Genomic DNA, 21310 nt, shown 5'->3' with positions numbered 1-21310 from the left:
GGGAAGGGGAGAGCACGATAAACGCCCCCGAATCTGCCGGCCGGGACACCCCCATGACGTCATTCCCCGGGCCGCGCTGTGATTGGCTGCCGGCCCGGGGCCTGTTTTTGTTTTCCTCTCCATTGGGGTTTCTGCCTCAGCCAACTCCATGTGAGCCCAGAGGGTATAAAGCAACCTCCCTCCCACTTCTCCTCTGCACCTTCACAGCGCACTTTCACACACTAAAAGCACGCACTTAACTTTTTCTTTCCCCCCCCCCCTCCCCCTCCCCACCCTATTTCCAAAAACGAAGGGAAAGGGGTAACGAAACAAGCCACCTCTTGCAGCAACACCCGTGGCACACTAAGTCTCCTGCACCGCACAATCCTCCCGCACACGTCTCACCTCTCAACGTCGAACGGACACTAGTCTGCATCTGCTGCCTCGAGGGGTGGGGAGACCACGGCACCAAAACTAAAGACACGCCCGAGCACCGTGGGCACTCAGGAAGGAGCGGCCGCCGACCTCTGCACCATGAGCAGCCACAAGCAGGACGGGGAGCACCTGAACAGCGTCGAGGAGGAGGTGAGGCGCCCTCGGGTGCTTGTGTGAGCCGCCGGGCCGTACTCTTGTGACCCTGTGCTTTGAGCTCGTTTGTGGCCGGCACGGCGCTATTTTACTAACTTGGCGAGCTCTTCTGTATTTAGAGCAGTGGGTGCAGAGCTGCCACTCACTCTGCCATTGTTTTCCTGTCGGGGTCGGGTTTGCTTCCTCTTTACTCCAGGAGCCCTTCGCCACTCCATTCCCCTCCGTTCTTTCCATCGTGCACCTGTGCACGGTTGAGGTGCGGGCGAGGGGAGCTCGCTCACCCCCCTCACCTGGCATGGGGGCAGCTCGGCCACTTTACCAGATAGGGGTGGGTGGCTTGTGCTCCGCGCTGGCCGTCCTTTACGCACAACTGGCTTGACCTCTCGGCGCCCAGGTAGGAGCTGCACTTGTGTCCTCAGGCTGCCGACCTGCACCCGTCACGGCCTAGTGCCCCTGTTTTGTGACGGTACTACATAGTGGACAATTAACCCATTATGCTCCGTTTATGAGTGTTCATCCAGTTAACAAGGGGTAAAGTATTACGGGTGTGTTCGCTGGTGTCATTACGCTAGTTGAGGACTGGGTGCTCGCCCCACGCTTGGTTTTCATCTAACTTTACAACATGCGCTGCTCTGTGGACCACTTGCTCAGTGGTCGTGTGCGGGGATAACTCCGTGGTCAAATGGCAGCCTCTCATGAGGGCAGTTGGATGAATGAACCAACGTGTGTTATTTTGGAGCGGTTACTTATTTACTCCTTTAAACGTGGTATTTTGGGTGGGTGGAAGCGGCCATCGCTGTGTGCATTTAGCACTCGCTGTTAGTGTTGCTCTCTGCAGCCCTGTTTGTGCAGGGCCCAGTAAGAGGACCCAGTGATGGAACGCTCGCGCGCATCTGAGAGGCCGCTCCTTGCTGAGCTCGAGCCGGCAGCGCGCGCTGCGCACCAGGCACTAATGAGGGCGCAGCTGTGGGCGCTGGGGCCGGCTGAGCCTCTCGGCCCCTGTCCACCGGTGAGGCTCGTCCTGCTGGGAACGGCCCTGTTCGGATACCACTGAGCCGAGCTGCAGCGAGGTCTTGCCTCCCAGCGCCGAAAGCAAGGGCATGCCCTTCCCGCAGGTCACCCTGGCTGAAAGCCAGGCCAGCTCCGAGGTTAGCGCTCTCTCGTGGACGCCGTGCCCCGACACCCGCTCAGGTGGAGCTCTCTTGACACTCCTGGGCATCTGTCGGAAAGTCCACTCTTTAATGTGTCGTGTTGTGGTTATTTTGCTATGAGGTGTATTAGCCGTGGGAGTCTGATGGTGTGGGTTTACATTATCCGAGCCTCGACGGCCCCCACAGCGCTTTCTCCATAAGAAATGATCTTTCGGCTCTAGACGCCATGAACATTTCTTGGCAGGCGGGCGGCCCAGATGGGATCCGTCAGCTTTTAAGAGTTGTTTAGGGTTAAGGAGCAGGATGTTACTGGAATGTAAGGGAACTGCCAGTCCAACGGCAGTCGTGAAGCACATGGCTTTCTCAGTACAGTCATTTTCCTTCTGCACGCTCCCACCACCCGCACTATTTATGACAAACACCAGAGTCTATTACTTAGACTTTACTTAAGGAAAACGTTGCACTCCCTGCCCCAAGTCCTGCAAAACGCAGAGTAGTTCTCCGTTCTCCAGGCTCAGAAATCTAACCCGTCAGCACCAATCTTCTTTCCTTTAGGAAATCTCTGAAAACGCTCTTATTTAGGGAAGCCTTCTGTTCTATCTAGGCCGGTGTTATGCTGGCACTTTTCTGCCCATTTACCCATCTCTTATTGTATTTGTCATAAGCGCCCAGAGACCTGCCGGTGATTTGGCGCTATATAAAACCCAAATAACAATAACACACTCCAAGACACTTCACCCTAGAAAGAAGGCTAAAAGAGTACACACTGCTGGCAGCCAATTATGTGAGGGATCATATTAAACAGGACATAAAAGGCACGTGTATCACTTCTCTGCCAGTTGACACAGCCTTAATGTTCATTTGTTTTCCCAAATGATGATGCGAGGATGCAACGGGATAACATCCATTATTTTTTGTTCACGTTATTTGCTAACGGAATGCATCTTAAGTTTTTTACAATTTGAATTGTTTTATTGTGGATTAAGACAATCACAATATTGAATAGGCTGCCAGTTCACTAACCACAACATCGCAGATGAGGCTTCTCCAACATCACAAATTAAAAACATGGCTTGTCACTCGTCGCTGAAGACACGGTCTCAAAGAGTTACATAATCATCCTTCACACACGCAGAATAACTGTAAACCCGTGAAGCAAGTGTATATGTGTGTGTATATAGCATAAAACCCCATTGCAACCAAACCTTTTACTAAGATTTGATAGTGTTTTATTGCACGTACATAAGATCATATGACGCTAACTGACCAGAACAATCTAAAAGAAATAGCAGATAAATGGCGTTATGGAGCTGGGTCAACAGAACAATAAGGTCTTCAGTGTCTTTTTAAAAGAAAGATAAGATGTGATAGACGTAACGAAAGACAATCCCACATCCTAGGTAGAAGAGACCTAATACTTTTTAGCTTTCTCCACTTTGGGTAAATTAAATAATCTGTGTTGCAACGGGGATTTGTGACCGGTTTATGCTGAGTAAAGCTTTAAGCTAGGGGTGTACTTTCGATTACATTCTGAAGCTTGTTCTCGAGGCTACGGACTTAAAAAAAAAATAGGGTTTCTTTTAAACCGGAAGCAAGTGCAACCGCTTCCTGGCTTCAGAAACGGATATATTCAGTTCATATATAACCCTTAACAGCAACATTTTGTGTGCTTTTTAATTGTTTTAATAACCCAACCAAGACCGAAATAAAGACTGCAGTAGTTCAGTTTTCACAACATATTGGCTGCTGTTGCGTGGATGTGACATTATGTTGGCAGGTAGGACAGTACCTTCCTTCATTTGTAGTAAAAATACTTTTACTTGCGCTTCAAAGGATACATTATCTAACTAGATACCCAATGATTTTTTTTCCTTTGAAGCAGGCTTTGGAATATTTCCCATGGAGATAGGCCATTTTGATTCCTGACATCTTCTGGTGTCTTTCCCTGACAACAAAATCCGTTTTGCTAGCGCCTAGTCGCTAAACATTATGCAACATTCGGTTTTGTACTGCCAAAATGCATTTACTGCTATGTTTCTTGCCGGAAAATTAGCTGTCACCCACATACGAAATGACAACATTGTAAACATCTTATCAAATGTATGTGGGGCTGATGTCGATATTAAACAAAGTAGGAGACAGTATTGAGCTCTGGATTGCTCTACAACTATTATCCTGCGGGCTACCTTGTGGGAGTCCAATGTAACTGGTTGGGACCATTCTGTAAGGGAAGAACCAGGCCAAGACGGATCCCTCCATCACAAGCTCTTTAAGGCACCCAAGCGGGATACTGTTGTCCATGGTGTTTAAAACTACTTGTAGCTCTAACAGCAGAACGACCCAATCTGTTTGGTCTTCCAAAACTCATCATTAGTCCATGGCTAGAGCTAGTGCAGATTCAGCCCCTCTACCGTGGTGAAAGCCCAAGGGCTAAATTATCAAGATCACATCCTTCTCAGTTAATTGGCAACTGAGCTCTCATGGCATTAATAAGGGCTGGGAGAAGGGTTATTAGTCGTGCTTTCTTCCAGGTTAGGTTTAAGGTATTATGTAGCTTTACAACACCCTGTTTCCCTGTAAGACCGCGCTCTTAGCGGATTCACACTTTGCTGGTCCCTCAAGAGGCGTGGGAAGTACCTGAAGTGATGTCTAAAACATCACATCAGAAGACAGTGTGTGGATTAGAAGTAATTAACTTTTTAATTTTCATAGGTAGGCTTGCAGATGGATTCCACATTTGTTAATTACTGTTCGGGTATGCTTTTCCCACAGCCTGGACACAAAGGGGTGGGCAATTTTTTTTTCCTCCATGCTTACGGATCACGTCCACTTGGGTTATGAAAATGGTTGCATTAAGTGGGTGGCAAATAAATATTTGGTTCTTTTAGGATCAGATTTCTTTCCGAAAATTCCAGGAGTGCACCAATGGTTGCTTGAAGTGAGGCAAAGGAACAATTTGTGCTTGTTCTAGCAGGATTTCCTCATTCCTACAGCTGCTGGAGTGGGCTGCGGTTGCTTGAAAGCAGCAGGGTTCGGGATATTTCATACTCTGGCTTATTGGGAACCAAATAGTATTTTGGCTTAAATAAAAGCTACTTTTGGTTCCTTAGCATGGTGGCGCCCTTGGCCTCAGTGTTTTTTCACTACTAAATTGCTAGTGCCTGGGATAACTTACAATGTAACCGAAAGTGCTGAAGACAACCCTTTTTAATTTTTTTTTTTTATTGGACAGGTGTCCAGTTGGTCTATGATGTAAAGCTATATACAATCGCAGCCTTGTGGGTCTGCACCCATCATGATGTGCTCGGTTCCCGAAATAAGTTAACAAACTGGGGCAGCCCTAAGACCTGAACCAGGGGCAAGCTGAATACTGGAATCCCAGCAAGGTTCAATTATAACACTTAGAATAATGAGAAATACAAAATAACCTACCCAGAAAATAAATAAATTAAGCAAAAAGGAAAAGAGAACTAACATAGTAAATAATCAGTAAAAGGAGAAAAAGAAAATACCCAGATACTATTTGGACACATGATCCCAATGTATAAATTATTGTATTATATAGAATCAAAAACAATAAAGACAATAATGGTGCTCATAGGTTTACACAAACAGTACTGGAAGTACAAATAGTGTGTAATCAAAGTGGTTGAAGAAAAAATTATTATATAGAAGAGGGGTACAGAACAAAAACACACAGCAAAAAATGTCACCCGTAGGCATCAACAGTGTTTCGAACATAATAGATTTAGACGGTCATCATCAGGACAGAACGAACATTTGAGTGTCCAAGAAAATTCAATAAAACATCTGTATAAAGGAATGGGTCCTGAGTAATATAATGAAACTCCAATCATAGGAGGTGCAAAACTTCACACATAGTAGATGTTCTCAGGTCAAGATCCAAACCCCCCCCCCCCAAAAAAAAACCCAGAAGAGTAGAGTTCCATTAAGTGGGGTCGGAGGGGGGACACAGTCACAGCACCAAGGGAGGGTGGGAGGGATACAAGGGTATCAAGAAAAGGCAAATCAGAAAAGGGAAGAAACATTTGAGGATCGTAAAGGGGGAAACCAGGGAAAAGGACAAGGGAATAGACAAGATGGCGGGTCGGGTCCAGATAAGAGAGGCCGAGAACAGCAGCAAAATGGCAGCCAGGACAAAAGAAAAAGTAAAGAGGTCCATGAGAGTCTGTGGCGGGACAGGCTGCTCCGATGAAGAGTGTTCTCTGGGGGCCTAGCTTGGGTATGTTTGGAAGGTTTGGCCAACTAGTTGCTGCTGTCGTCCGGAACCTGGCCGACCTGCTGAGGTGCCCCACGCGCGGTACCTGCTATGTGCTGGGTCCTCTTGCCTTAATTGCCTCATCACTGCCGCAGCCCCCGGGACCTGAACCGAGGAGCACTGGCCGCCAATCACCGCTGCAGCCCCCTTTACCTTAGGGAGGCTGCCTCGTCACCGTCTCCTGTGCGCCTGCGGCTCTGCCTTTTGCTCCGCCACGGCGATCCCTGTCCTCACTGGCCAGGACCGGAGCAGTCTTCACCTTGCTCTTCCCCCGCCACCGCAGTGCTGAAGGCCCCCCTGGAGTTTGGGCCCCCCTGCACCACGGGGGCTCTGGGTGCCTTTGTTACACCCCTGAATTCATCAGTGTGCACTGGAAGAGCTCCTGACGTTTTGGTTGGCTCCCAGGCAGACCACGAGGTTCTAGTGGCCTGGGAATGCACCCCAAGTTTATCCCCACACTCAGAGTGCCTAATGCTAGCAGATCAGTGTTGGACTTGCCCTTTTTTTGGGGTCATCCCCAAATTTTTTGCCTTTACTGTTCTGTGTTCTGAAACCATTGTTGCTGGCTTTTAGAACTTTGTGTACTTTACCACTGCTAATAAGTGCTAAAGTCAGTGGACGAAGTGGGAGAAAAAAGTAGGGGAACTGTGGGCAGAGAATCAGAGGCCGGGAATAACCAGAGGATTGGATCAGTGGGCGGAGTCAGAGGTGTAGCCAGAATGCAGAAAACATCCCATTTTTAGGTTTCGCCCTGGCCGTAGCACCTGCGAAATAGTTGCACTACAAATCGCATTTGCGAGAGATTAAGCTATTGCCATTGTAAATGACAATGCCATTTATTTATCTGTTTTCAAAGCCAACACATAAATAAAAAGTTTGTCATTCACAATGCCAATAGCTCAAACTTTTCCAAAGGCGAAACCGTTGCATTGTAAATGCTTGTTCTTGTTCTTTTCATTGTTTTCTATTTTCTCCTTTAGTTGATGTTCACTGTTTGTCATCTGCTTACTAGTCTGGCCTACTGGTTTGTCTTGATGGTAACTCTGATCTCAAGTTCTTGTTCTTATTTTAGTCTTGCTACTTATTTTCCACTTTCTTCTTCTTTTTGCATTTCCTTGATTTATTCTGTTTCTTCCTCAAATCTTTCTTGCGACTCGTGTCTTTAATTGTATTTATCTTACGTCTTGCATTTTCTATTTCTTCTCCGTTAAATGGGAAAGTTAATTTATTTAATGCAATGTTTTTCCTATGTTTACTGATGTTTTATGCTTTGGACTTTCACGTTTCTTTTGTTGTTGTTTATAAGGGGGAAGGTATGTAGTATGCTTGTATTTAGTATATTGTACCTTTCCTTGTTATCTCCCTTGCTGCTCAGCCTGTGTGAGTGAGCTTGGAATGTTGGTATGTGTGATGTGTGAATGGAATGCTGGTATGCCTATGTGGAGTGACAGTTGGAGTGGATGGGCTGAGCGGCAAGGAAGCTGTTCCTGTTGGGGCTCTCCCTTTGGGCTTACTTACCTATGATACCTATGCTTGATACTTACTGCCATCTAAGATAGTATCAATAAAGCACTCATCTTTAAAGGACTTCTGTAGCCCATTGGTCTTATTACAGCTCAGCAGCCTTTTTTTCGCGAGCTCCCGTGGCGTGGGGCATGCTACCTATTGAGCAGTCAGTTTCAGAGTTTTCTCTGACCACAGGGCAATGTTTATATTCTTCACTAGGCTAGCACTGGGTATTCGTCATTTATATCCTAACCCCAGAGCTTGTTTATATGGAGAGTTACAGGCACTCAAAGCCTCAGAAAACGGACGAGACCAGAACGGTAAGGCATCTGGACACAGACAGCATAGCTGGCAAGGTTTCAGATTGCTATGTGTGACATTCCCATAATTTTTGATATAATGTGTTTCCCTCATCTTCATTACCTGATTTTGCTCGCAAAAAAGTATCACTCATATATGTGGAAATGTCACTCATAATTACACAGAAATTAGGAAAATGTCACACATAGCAATCTGAAACCTAGGCAGCAATGGGCACCGGCCCGGGCCGCAGCGTGCTGTCAGCTGTGCAGCACCCTGCCAAATTCAGTTATTAATGCAGCCGACGGTGAAGGAGTCAGTGACCCTGTTTGCAGCAGCCGCCAAAAGTGAGGACAGTTTGTTACTGGAGGACGGATCCCATCTCAATTAGGATACGTGAGTGATGTCATGGTGATAATGTTGGATGGGAAGTACTGCACCTGGACTGTCAGTCGTTTGTTTTCTGAGTGCTAATTGTTAACACAGTTGACTTCCTGCCAGCTTAATGCATTGTGGACTTACGCTGCTTACTCTGAGACGTAGTTTGAGCAAGGAAAGATTAGTCTACTCTAGACAGTAACCACTCCATCTATCGGATTACAAACTGCTGAAATCAGATGTCTCTGCATTTCATTGGCCGACGATACGCACGGTGGTCCGGGGTCATGTTTAAATGGGGGTCTATTTTACACATGCAAACGGGAAAGGGGCGCGAGGTCATCATGTTGGTAGTGCTATAAGATGTGGCCCACAGAGATACAAACACCTGGGGTTTCGTGGTAAGCCTCAAAGGGTGCGATAACCCTATTGTCTCGCAAGTTTCTGCTTCATTGACCCTGAATAATAACATTGTGGGTGACATGACGGCAAAAGATGGTCTTTAAAACTAAGAAAGACTGGCAGTGCAGTTTGTGGTTGTTTGAACCACCAAGTGTTAAGAGTAAAACAGTGCTATGTTTTGCGCTGGTGATTCTCAGCATTATTTTTGACCCAGTCGCAGGCATAATCGGTTGCTAATGCAATAAGGTCAAACATAATGCTGAGAAACACCAGCGCAAAACATAGCACTGTTTTACTCTTAACACTTGGTAGTTCAAACAAACACAAACTGGACTGCATGTCTTTTTTAGTTTTAAAGACAATCTTTTGCAGTCATGTCACTATTTTATCGGATCGCTAATGAAGAAACCACCACCCACAATGTTATTATTCAGGGTCAATGATGCAGAAACTTGTGTCAGACAAACTACTGAGCCTCCCTGCTGCATTGAACTTGACACTCACCCTTAATACTAATGATGGGAGAAGGCTTGGTTTTAGGAAGGATAGAACAGGGACATTATAAGGATTTTGTTATCCCCGGGCCAAACGTATTTTGTGGGATACTGTTCAGAAAAGGTTTGAGTTTGATCCAGTTTCAGCTCTTTCATGCCCTCCTTGGCCATGTCACTTACAGAGCACAGATATACTCTCCAAACTATAAATGTGTTTTCATCAAATATTCAGGGATAGTGAAGTGTGTTTTCAATATTGTAGTACAGCAGCTGACTAAAAGTATTGTAAATAATCTCTGTGACCATTTCCTGTTTTGAATATATGAGGTTTTGTTTCTATCTAAAAGAACCTTTATGAATGTTACATGGTGTGTATGTTCAAAGTCCCACAGGGTCAAGGACTGTGAGATTAATTCTTCTGGTAAAGGTCTTGTGGTAAGACACATACGTGGGAAAGGCTGACAAATGCCAGTGTGATAAAGTTCCCAGTGGAAGGATTCAGTTTTGTACGTGTGGTAAAGAGAATGGCGTGTGGCAAATGTCTGCGTGGTAAAGTAAGTCACTGGGTTAACATGATTCTGCATTGTGATTGTGTGTTAAACAGCAGAGTACAGTGTATTAAAAATGTATTGTGTGAATGGTGGTTCCTTCCATGTGATAAATGTTCATTTGGATAAAAGATTTCCCTTGTGCTGCAGGGTACAACTTGCTAAAAGTGTGTTTAAAGTGTTAAAGGACTACATTGAGAGCAAGGATATCTGGTGTATGCACAAAAGTACATACTTGCATAACTCCGTGCTGTTACCTGTTGCACCCTATCCTGATCTGACCTTTCTGTCTTGCTTGTGTTTCTTCGTCCCTGAGGTGCTTATGTGAAGAGCCAGGTCTTCAGCTTCTTGTGGAACTCGAGAAGTGAAGTAGTGGCTTCGATGTGTTAAACATGTGGATGTGGGTGGAGCGAATAAAGGAAGTGGGTAGGGCCAATAAAGGAAGTGGGAGGGGCCAGGGAAGTGGGTGTGTCCTCCCCCTAAACATTTGAGCACCTGCACTTCATTTTTTAACAAATTAAGCACTGTGCGGATCGCTCAGGAGAGACCCATCTGCATTCGACACGCAAGCCCTGGGGTTTCCGCAGCTGCCCTGCATGCTCACAGGCGAATGCACTTGACCATATTTGCAACGGAGGTCACAGTGTGAGTGTGCCGCCCCACTTTGCCACACCTACCTTGGGGCATGCATTTAAGATTTTGCACGTTGGAGGAATACTCCATGAAAGTCCCAACTGCAAGCTCATTCAGGAAAACCACAGGGATTACTGTATTACCTGTAGGAGCTAGGCAGATGCTTCTGCGCCCAACATAATGGAAGGGAAGTACCATGTAAAGAGTGGTAGGAGTGCAGGGACGCTACACCCTATGCATTTATGGGAACGTTGGTGCTTCATGTACAATGACATTTGGTGATTTAAGCTGCATCGAACTACTGCCTTTTCAGGTCCTGATGTAAAGCAACATAATGTGATAGTATGATATACACAGTAACCATGTCTTTCATGATGTTTTCTTATAAAGTGTGCCAAATAGGTGTATTCACTTCATGGCACTACTTGCGAAGTTAGGCATACTGTTTCCATGATGGTGAATATGGCATGTGCAACTTATGAGTATTTACTTCAGTGCACTACATGTGATGTTATGACAATTGCCTACTTGGCAAAGTGATTATTCATTTATGTGATTGTGTTCTAATGTGTTTTATGTATAATACAAGGCATATTTTTATATAACCTTGTGTGGAGTCTCTTCTGTGGTGTGCCTAGTGTGTTGTGTGTGTGTTTGTTGCGTTTGTGTGTAGCATGTGTGTGTGTTGCGTGTGTGTTTGTGTTGTGTGTGTGTGTGTTGCGTGTGTTGAATTTGTGTGTGTTGAATTTGTGTGTGTTGAGTGTGTGTGTGTTGAGTGTGTGTGTGTTGCGTGTGTGTGTTGTGCAAACACTTTAAACATTGCCTCTGGAATAAGCCTGACTGCCCTGCCAAGCTACCAGGGGTTGAGCAGGGGTTATCTTGGGTTTGTAACACCCTTGCCCTGACTAGAGTGGTGGGCTCTTCCTGGCTTAGGCGCATACGCTAGCCAACCAGAAAACCCATTTCTAACAGAGGGATTGAAAATTACATTTAGGCCTAGGCAGAATTTCAATTATGCTGAAATAATCAGAGTCATTTTGGTAATTCTGCATTACTCTTTGATGTGAAATTACGGATAATAAAGTGATTACACCTGCTTGTGTTGATTAAGAGTAATTTGAAGGAAAAATCCTATCTCAAGAGCACATTTAGCAGTTCTTCAAAGTAATAAGGTAACCCAGTGTTAGTCTTTGGTAGATAAAAGCCTTACAACTGTGAAAAACAACTTTGGGAGTGTTTCACTGTGCGGACATGTAAAACTTTAACACACATTTCCTACCATTTAAATACCATGTACCCTGCTCTATGAGCCTTTAGGGCGTACATTAGGAGTGACCAAATAAGTAATAAAAAGGAATGGTTAGGCCTGGCAAAAGGTTTATGTCAGATCTAAATGGCAGTTTAAAACTGCACTACAGGCTGCAGTGGGTGGCCTGAGAGACATGTTTTTATTGGGTGGCACAATGAGCACTGCAGCCAGTAAGAAGCATATACTTTAGAGGCCTTGGGGACATGCAGTACCATCTTCTAGGGACTTACAAGTAAATTAAATGTGTCAATTAGGTAGAGTTATTTCAAAATGTTTTAGAGAAAGAGAGCACAAGCACTTTGGAACTGGTTAGAAGAGTCAAAGTGCAAAGACTCCTAATGTCAGCAAAAAAGAGTTCTGCGAAGTAAGACGGTGAAGGCAAAAAGTTTGAGGTAATGCCGCGCCAAAAACCAAGGTGACTGAAAAGCCTAATGGCATTGTTGGTTTACAAGTAGAGTTAAGCTGGAGGCTGAGCAGAGAGGCCTGAAAATTTGTGGAACTGATGCAGAACACCGCCAAGGAAGATCAGGAACAAAAGTGCTGTGAAAGAGCAATCAATCTCTGTTTGCATGTTTAGGGATAATTCCCACACAAGAGCCCGAAAGATGGTTTCACAATTTTTAGGTGAAGAAGAGAGAGTTTACTGCAGGTTTAAAATGTTCCAGAGTTACGAATACAAAATTAGATGCTGTTCTAAAAAGTGCTTAATTAAGATTTATGCAAAATAGGTATTCTGTGAGATCCTGCAGTGAAGAGAGAGACACAAATCCCTCAAGTAATACAAATGTAATTATGAGAGTAGCTTGGCAGCCATGCAATCCAAGTAGAGCTGTGGACGAAAGACCTTAAATTTGACTGCACGCTGGTCTTCTCATAAGCAAAATGTAATGTGATCTTCAACTGAGTTTATAGAACAAAAAATGTCCAGAAATACATCCACATTTATGAGGGGTAAGCAATAAGATAAACAGTGATATTAAGACAGTTATGCAAAGTTGACATCTGCATATTTACATCTCACTTTCCAGGATTTATGTTGGTTACTTCATAAACCCTGGCGCTGGTCCTTACCTACTGTGCACCACTGTGGGCCCCGACCCTTTGGCTGCCTGGATATGTTCTTGCACAAGCTCCGCAAAGTAAATCATGGAGGTTGTGGACTCAGGAAGGCCGTGGTCTGGCCAGGCTGTGTAATGCAGCTGGTGGACATCTCTCTCGAGCTTCAAGGCGTCCTGAAGCAAACAGTAGAAGAAAGTGGTGAAGTAGCTATATGCATCGCATCAATGTTTAGCTATGTAACACATGCAAGCCAGGTGGGTTCTTTAAGGAGTAGGAGCAGGAGAGGTTGCGCAGAAGACGAAGGATGGCAATGGACCTGGAACTAATATGTATCGCTTTGGTCGAGTCGGGCCAAACTGCGATAGGCACCCATCCTCTGCCATTAAATTACCTGAAGCAATAAACAACTCTCCCAAATGCTTCTCAGTGTGGGCACATTTTTGCTTAATACTTAATCTCATTTCAGCATTAATGCCACTATCGATTACGAATTAACCATATCATGTGGCACCTCTCACACTTCTAGACAAACATAAAAGGTTCAGGTCTGGCAGTAAACGTTATATGCTCATAATACTGGTCACAGTATGGGGGGGGGGGCAGTGTAACCAGTAAATTCCACAGCCTATTACAAAGGGACAGAAAAGGAAAAGGAAGCAATTGTTTGTGAAAGTCACACTTATTTTTCCACTGAGACTTAGAAGATATTTGTTAACTTCATAAGCAACTCGCATTTCCCCAAGTTGTGGTCTCCAATATTACTCTTTGCCTTGAATTGTGTGATACTTTTTATGTGTCCACACTATGGAAGGCTCAGGCTGTCAACTCCTGCTTAGTAAGGTTTGGGACCAGGAAGCGGGAGAGTCTTGCAATCTGCCAGGAAGGGATGCCCTGATACCATCTTCAGGGAAGATGCCGACTGACTATTGAGGAGGGGTGCTGGAGGGCAATGGGCCCCATTTCATACTGGCTATATTTCTCCACTAGCCATTAGGAACATCTTAAGCTAATATCAGCTCCCTCACACAGTGAATGAGACCCTGATAACTATATAACATGCTTCTACTGTCTGATTCTGTATGTACAGTATAGAGTTGTGTGTCAATAAGTGCCTTTTCTTCCTACACAAAAGCAACTGCTGCACAATGATTTATTGACTGCTATTATATTTCTCATCAATTACTGAGTTTCTACCCAAAAACTGGCTCCCTGTGTAAATCTTGGATTGTGGAACTATCCTGTGGTTAAGTACTGGGGTGGTACTTGGAGCTCTCTTCTGAGCTGAATGGTAAGGTAAAGCCACACGTCATCAGTCATAACTGCATGAGCCCAGGAATCCCCGTCTTCCCAGAGACTCCTGAAAAGGTTCCCACCAATACCAAAACAAAAGCCAAAGGACACTGTGGCCCTCCATTCGTAGGTTGGTATACAGAAATTGCAATGATGTAAAGTGGCACACACTATTTCGGGTGCTTTCCATAACCTTCGTCGTGCCCTTTTATTACAGTAAGGAAGCCACCATAAAGATGCGAGTCCTGCAGCATCGCTGCTTTTGCACGAGTGGGGCTCACCAAGGCAGCATCCCTGACCCTCACCTGTGACATGCAGCAAACAGTACTTATTCAACTTACAGTTCGATAAGAACTTAAAAAAGCATGTTCTGTCGTATCCCAGTCGACTTCCATAATATGTGTTGTGTGTGTACATGTCAAGCATTCATTGCAGCAGATGCACTGGCTTATCAAGCATTTGAGTAAACCACAGTCATAAGTGCGAAGAGGATGCATCACTTTGTATCTGCTGTCAGCAATGGCAGACAGGGAATCATGAATGCATTGAGCATGGTCTGGAGTGACTGGGGCATTGCCTTCGGTGGTATGAAAGTGGGAATCCACAGGAGTCTCACTTTTGATAGAGTGGTGTCTGGAAGCTCCCAGAGGACAGTTGGTGCTTTCAGACTGAGGACCCTGGAGTCACCCTCCCAGCACAGCAGCCACCCTTCAGGGCACCAGGAGGAACCGAAGATGTCCCTTCGGCGTACCTTGATAAGAGCACGAAGGTCTGCCTAGTCCTTTATGTTAAGAATCAGTGGAATCAAGATCATGACATTAAAGAGCTAAAAAGCAGATTAAACATCATCTTACATCTATCCTTGTTGCAATTTAGTGATGTAATCTAAATATGAGTGATTAAGTCTCAGATATTTGAAGGATCGAACAGAACCGCATATTTCGTTTTTTAGTAGTGTTTCCTGTGCTATAAATTACTCTTCCTTTCACCAATTATTTGCAATTTCTTCTCTATAGGCACTAGACATTTATTGGCCATCAGTCTTGGCAGAACTCATGTTTTTACTATCAACGCTAGCCCATGCTAGAATTTTAGGTGGATCTCCCTCCAGTTTTCACGTCACGACTAACTGCTCTAGTACCTCAGTGCGGGTGAATGAGCTGCCTGGGTTATGTGCTTATGTATGGCCCGCGACAACTACAGAGCTTTCAGGAAATATCGAACTGAACTACACTATTAAACAGAAAACTATTTCATTGATTTTCAACGTCATAAATGGAGTATTTAAAAGAGGAGGCTTTCTTTGCCCTAGGGATTGAAAGGATGGGTCTCAGACAAAACAAAAGACAAGGAGAAGGTCAGTGGCCACTAAAATGGCAGGGATACCCAGTGACTGAGGCCAAGCGAGTGGCCCAGTCAGGTTCTACCCTCTCACACAACCTACCCATTTCATCCATCTATATCGATACACCAAAAAGATTGAACATTTTAAGTCTCAGACAATTACAAAATGCCTTGTGTCAACAACCTGAAATTATTGGAACAGTTGGTACAGCTCTTCACAATCATTTTACAACCGCACCGTCCTGACTCCCCGTTCAGCAAATCACAAAGCCTTTTATTGTTCGACGGACTGTCTTTAAGGAAAGGATGCAGCATTCCTTCCACTCACGTGCCACAGACGAAACTCACGCGTCGTCCATTCGCTAGAAACGTCCTGGGCCACCAAGCGCACGTTTATCTGCCCATATGAAATGGGAGAGCCGTCCGTTGGCCAGTAATGGTCACAGAGAACCTGAAGGGCAGGTGAAAGAAGGCAGTCAGAAAAAAAAGAGGACACAGCCTGGAAAACATCACACAGCGTAGGATCTTTATAAAGCAGGGCATTTAAAGCGAACCACAACTACTTATAAAGCTGCACTCTCAAACACCTCTTAGCGCTTTCTTTCACTTCAGAATACTCAGCTTTAAGCACATTATTAAATAAAGGCACGTTCTATGATCCTTTGACCAATAGGAATTCTCAAGGCGTGTGAGAGGTTGTTCCCTGTTAAGTATAGGCTTTCAGGAGGCTTTTGGACAGATACATTAATAGACGTGTCACATCAGAGATTGGGTGTTTCAGATGAACCTTTAATATGATATGGGCCAACTGGTGTGGGTTCAATATTAACAGTAGCAGAAATATTGTTATTATTATTATGATACAAATACAAAAAGTTAAACCCAACTAGTCTATGGTAATACCAGCTGTGGACCATCTGTCTTTCTGTTTCCCCCCTCCTCATCCTCGTCCTAAAAATGGAAGCCCCCCGCCCCCCCCCCCTTGGTATGGGAACCTTCGAAGAAAGGGTTTGAAGGGGTTGGGCCAAAAACTATGGGATTGTTGATAGGAGTAACATGGACTGACAAATGATGCAGGAGTGCTTGTATGAAGAGTGTCCATGTTAAGTAAGGGATCCTGGTCCTACTAAATGATGCAGACACTGTTATAGATCCACTTGGCAGAAACATGTTGACCACTGTGGTGCAGGTGTTCTCTTGAGCACCATACACTTGTCTTTAAACATCCTCCTGATAACGGAGGAATAAATCCGTTACAGAGCTAGCTGGGAAATTTTTCATAACACCATGTGGGCCCTCTGTCTCCACCAATGCACTGGAGATTTTGCAAGCGCTTTTCTTATATAAGAAACCCCACTCACCATTAGAACTATTTTTGGTGAATGAAGAAGCCTGAGGATAAAGCATGACACTTTGGTAGGAGTGTGCGGGCTTACCTAACATTTTTTTTAATACTCAGTATTGACTGATATGCAGGACATAGTACACAGTTGGGCACATCATTGACTAGTCCGGTACATTTTTTGTATTTGTGAGGCTTTTTTGGAGGATGCAGGCCTTGATCCCTTCTAGTCATTGTGCTCTTAATTCTCAGAGTCTGGATTCTTGGCACTAATACATGTATACATCTGCACTTTTTAGGCTCCTTTTAATCTTTTTCTTTTTTTTTTACTTTCTATGCTCCTAATATGCACAGCCATTTCTAAGGATGTCAATTTCTTAATTTTTCAGCTTTTAAAAACATATACCGGTACCTAGACTTTTCTGACTGGATATGTAAAATTCATAAAAAATGAAAGATGTTCCATGTCATGCATTTATGCAAACATCAGAGAAAATAAACTTTAACGTGCCTCTATGAGAAGCCAATGTATGGCTTGTTGGCACTTGAGACATGTTCTCTTTCTTTTCTCCACTTCATAGTGTAACGTGTTTCGGCATCACCATTACATGGCCGCAGAGACACACTTTTCATAGATACCAGGCTTTACTGTATATTTTTTCAGATGTGATGAGAAAAGGAATTGTGTACTCTATGGAGCTTCTTCTGGATGCCCTCTCACCCTCTGCATTTTGATAACCCTAGGTGGCCTGAGGTGCAGTTAAAAGATACTCCTGGGCCAACCAGAAAAGCAGAATTGCTGTGGGAATCAGTAATGCTGATCTAGAGTCCCCTGAGTTTCCTCATTTTATTCCTGGTATTTTACCCAGAGATGTTGGCTGCTCTAACCATCCGAAGTCTCAGCTGAAACAAAATGTGTCTGTCATGGTCCTGGGGGCGTTGTGAAGCTACTGTTTCTGGTACCATTAGAATATCAACAGTAATCATAATCAAAGCACACGTGCTCAAGCTGGTTCTTCATCAACTCAAACTGCTCGTTCGGCCAGAACTCCGACTTAAAGAAAACAACATTTACACACTTTCTGCAGCAGCAACTGTTTGGCGAACAAGTTAGGGACCAACTCCTAACAGTTATTATTTAATAGGTAAGCCACTTGCTACAAAGCATCTCCGTTTTACCCTTATTTAAATGTAATTCATCCAGACATTTACCTCTTGCAGGCGTAAGAGTGTAGGGGTTTGTGTTTTGGAGCTATCTGCTGTTATGAGAATTTAACTGTCTTCAGGGTATGATTGAAATGGTAACTTGTATTTTTAATGATGCTCATCAGAGGTTAAAGAACAATGTGGAAGAAGCAAGGCAACAACAGTGGAATGTAAAGGGAAGGAGACAGATGTGTCCTTCTGCATGCGTCAGCTTCTCCCAAAAGGAAAAGATGAGAAACATTTTTATGGCAGAGTTGCTAACACTAATGCTTTGTGCCTGGAGCTGAATCATAAAATGTTGATCCAAAATGCTGATTTCTCCATCATCCATAACCTCCAGCAGGTCATTCACAAAATTGCAATTCACAAAAAAGGCGAATGAGACATACAAAGGTCACCGTAGGAAGATTCCCTAATTCTGGGAGACACTATGGACCATGGCAATAACTTGCATTAATCAACGTAGGACCATAGCCCAAACCATTTGAAAATCAATTCAAAAATTTGAAAGATGTGGCCTCACCACCCCCCCTCCCCCCTCCCCCCCCTCCTTGGATGTCATGCTTCATCATCGGCCATCCTACCAAAAAACGTAAAGGGTATAAATCCCAGTAAAAGGAGATACCTTTATTTTATTATGAGGGTGAACAAAGGGTTACAAAATAGAGCGATGCATGGGAGCCAACATCACTCCTGCATCTAGTGTGGATCCCACCTCATCCATATAGGCTCCCACTTATCTCACAGGTGAAGCTGATTTGCCTCTATAGAATGCTGTTGAAGACATTTTACAATGCCAGACTTGTGTCCCCCAAGTTCTTTGTCCCTTCTTGTGTCTCACTGTAGAAAGCTTTTTTACCTTTATTTTCTGGCACTATGTTGGATATGTAGTTGCCCTTTTAAGAGTTCTCTTCTCACATAAGACTTCTCCATCCCTTTTTATTCTTGATTACTCATTTTCAGTTTCATTACCATATAATACCCAGAATATCAGTTACTTTGATGAGTTTGCTTTCCAAATGTTTTTAGGGCCAGTGTTAGTGCCAGCCTGGAAATTCTAAAGGGGTGTTGCCAGCCCTGTTTAGTAGAGAGCTACTGAGTGCCCAGATAAAAGCAGGAGTTTGAGTTTAGGAGAGGCTATTCGGTGATGCTTTTTCCATCTCGTTTCTCATGGTACTGTACCTTTAGAATTTAGGGATGCAATTGAAGTGGGAGTTTGCCGGTGGAAACGGATGGCTTGGAGATCTGAACATGTCAGTGGACATGACTCTGAAGGGAACAGGAAGTATTTGTGCATGAGGTGCTGCAGCACCCTCAAAATAACTGTGTTGTAGTTCAGAAGGTGAATGATCTATGAATGCGCTATAAGGGTGTCTTTAAATTTTGTTTATGACTTGTCACATTTGCTGTGTGTTCAAACACAGAGGTTAAATATCAGACTTCCATTGTCTTCTGACAGGCTGCTACTTGTTCCTTTAAAATGGAGAGTGGTGTTTACTTTTCCTTCTCTGGCAACAATGTGAGAAGATTTTGTAAAGTTAAACATGTGACAGTATTGCTTGGATAAAGGGAGTCTGAAGCTGAAAGTTGTTGGATGCCGAATTGTTTTCTGACCCACAGTCAAAGTTAAATAGAGTTCAGTATCTGACCAGCTCATTTAAAGATATGTCAGCAGTTAGGAAAGTACTAATTAAGGACATTTTTTTGTAGTTCTGAAGAGTGATAGAAACCAAAATTTGATACGATCAAAAAAAAAATCAAGACACTTTACTTGGTGATGCGCAAATGATCAATATTTGCCGAAATCCTACACATTATCTATAAATTGTACCCCGCATAGTTTTATCAACAAAACCATGTCTGTATAAATATTGTGATGAATTAAAAGGAAACTGTGCTATCACACAATGCTTTAGTACTATATTTGTGACAGTGTGCTCCACAATGCACCACTGGATACATACCACACACTTACCACTCTCCTGCTGAATGGGCATGGCTTATTTGAAGCACTGTTCTTTGTGTGATGGTTGGATTTCTCATAATCTCTATGTCTTAAGTGATGTAACATTGATAGCAGCACCTCCACTCTGAAAATGGCTCCAGCACTGATGATGACTCCTCATTATAAGTGATTACATTTTTCAAAAAGATGAGGTCTAAAGTATGCCAGATAAACAGGGACCCCCTGATTGTCTACTGGTGTTTCAGAAAAGGTTTGTTTCCTTTTATCTGACAATTACCTATGTTGAGGTTAACATTTGCCACTGCTTTGCCTTGCTGAATTGCAGTCATAAATTAATAAAGACAGGCAGTCCAGATCAGCGACTAAGAAAGGGACACCAGACTCTGGTAAATAGTATTTTTCTGAAGAGTGCTGACAAGCATCACACTCAAACATAGCGTTGTACATTGAAAGAACAAAGAGCAGAGGTTAGCCACCCTGAAATTGGCAATTCAGTGAAAACTTTTATATGTCATAGCTGGGAATATGTGTCACACTCTCAATTCTGATAAAGGACTATGTTTTCAAAAAGCCCCTCTTAGCAAAGGTTTCCACATAACCTGTTTGACATGCTTGATTGCTTTTCCAGGAATGTATTCAGAGTGGTAATTTTAAAATAACACAGCATGGTTTATGTGTGTTACATGTTGTGCCCACAAGCCCCCTCTTAAATCCGTTAGCATGTTTGTCCAGTTTCATATTTACTATAATATACAAGATAAACTATCTTTGTCTTCTGGCGGGGGGAGCAAATCAATTAATTAGTTTATGTGAGGTCTTGAAAATCTTGAAGACCATAGGTAGGAGTGGCCCGTGCAGGTAAGAGCGGTGGGGAGGGGGATCTCGACAGTCGACGAGGATTTTCTTTTAATTTATTTAATTTCCCTCGTGGTCATCTGTTGAATCCTTCTCCAACCCGGCCCCCACCATTCGTACGTATACGGGCCACTTTTGACAATGGGTCTAGAAAAAATCATGGAGCCGGGGTCATAGTTTATTGACCTGCAGAGCGCTGGACATTTTATATTAGTTTGGGTGAGACACATTTCATGCACTTGTTTAATATAGCCTCATAGCCCGCCGTAGTGGGCTATGCCGGCCATTAAAGGCCTGCTCCAGGGTTAAAGGCCCGAGCCGAATGTGAGGGCTTTTAACTAACCCTGGGCATAGTGGGGCTTCGCGGAGCTACGTGAAGTGGGCGAGAAACTACGCCCACCTCCGCACTCCGCGTAGCCCCACTACGCACCACAGGCCTCCCTCCCGCCCTCCCTAAATACTTTAAATTAAATGTGTAAAAGAATTAAAAGGCACTTACCTTGCCCGCCGCGTCCCCGGGGCTCGCTCTCTTCATTGCTGCCGTCTTGTGTACTAATGCGCATGCGCGGGCGGCCGCGCATGCGCATTTCTCGTGAGAAATGCGCATGCGCGGCCGCCCGCGCATGCGCATTAGTGCACAAGACGGCAGCAATGAAGAGAGCGAGCCCCGGGGACGCGGCG

General features: G+C 44.2%; 1 protein-coding gene across 1 annotated transcript in view; it reads right to left on the bottom strand.

The window, feature by feature from the left end:
* Positions 1 to 21310, bottom strand: part of LOC147712454 (receptor-type tyrosine-protein phosphatase V-like) — a 558680-nt gene that overhangs the window by 126888 nt on the left and 410482 nt on the right. The window contains exons 35-36 of the mRNA XM_086923127.1: positions 15589 to 15711; positions 12639 to 12799 (exon numbers count right to left, since the gene is read on the bottom strand). Coding sequence (XP_086779253.1) covers positions 12639 to 12799; positions 15589 to 15711 — 284 coding nt within the window. The remainder of the gene's footprint in view (positions 1 to 12638; positions 12800 to 15588; positions 15712 to 21310) is intronic.

This window comes from Lissotriton vulgaris, chromosome 5 (assembly GCF_964263255.1).
Source record: "Lissotriton vulgaris chromosome 5, aLisVul1.2, whole genome shotgun sequence".
NCBI classification, from domain to species: domain Eukaryota; kingdom Metazoa; phylum Chordata; class Amphibia; order Caudata; family Salamandridae; genus Lissotriton; species Lissotriton vulgaris.
This window is presented reverse-complemented; position numbering and strand designations above follow the sequence as displayed.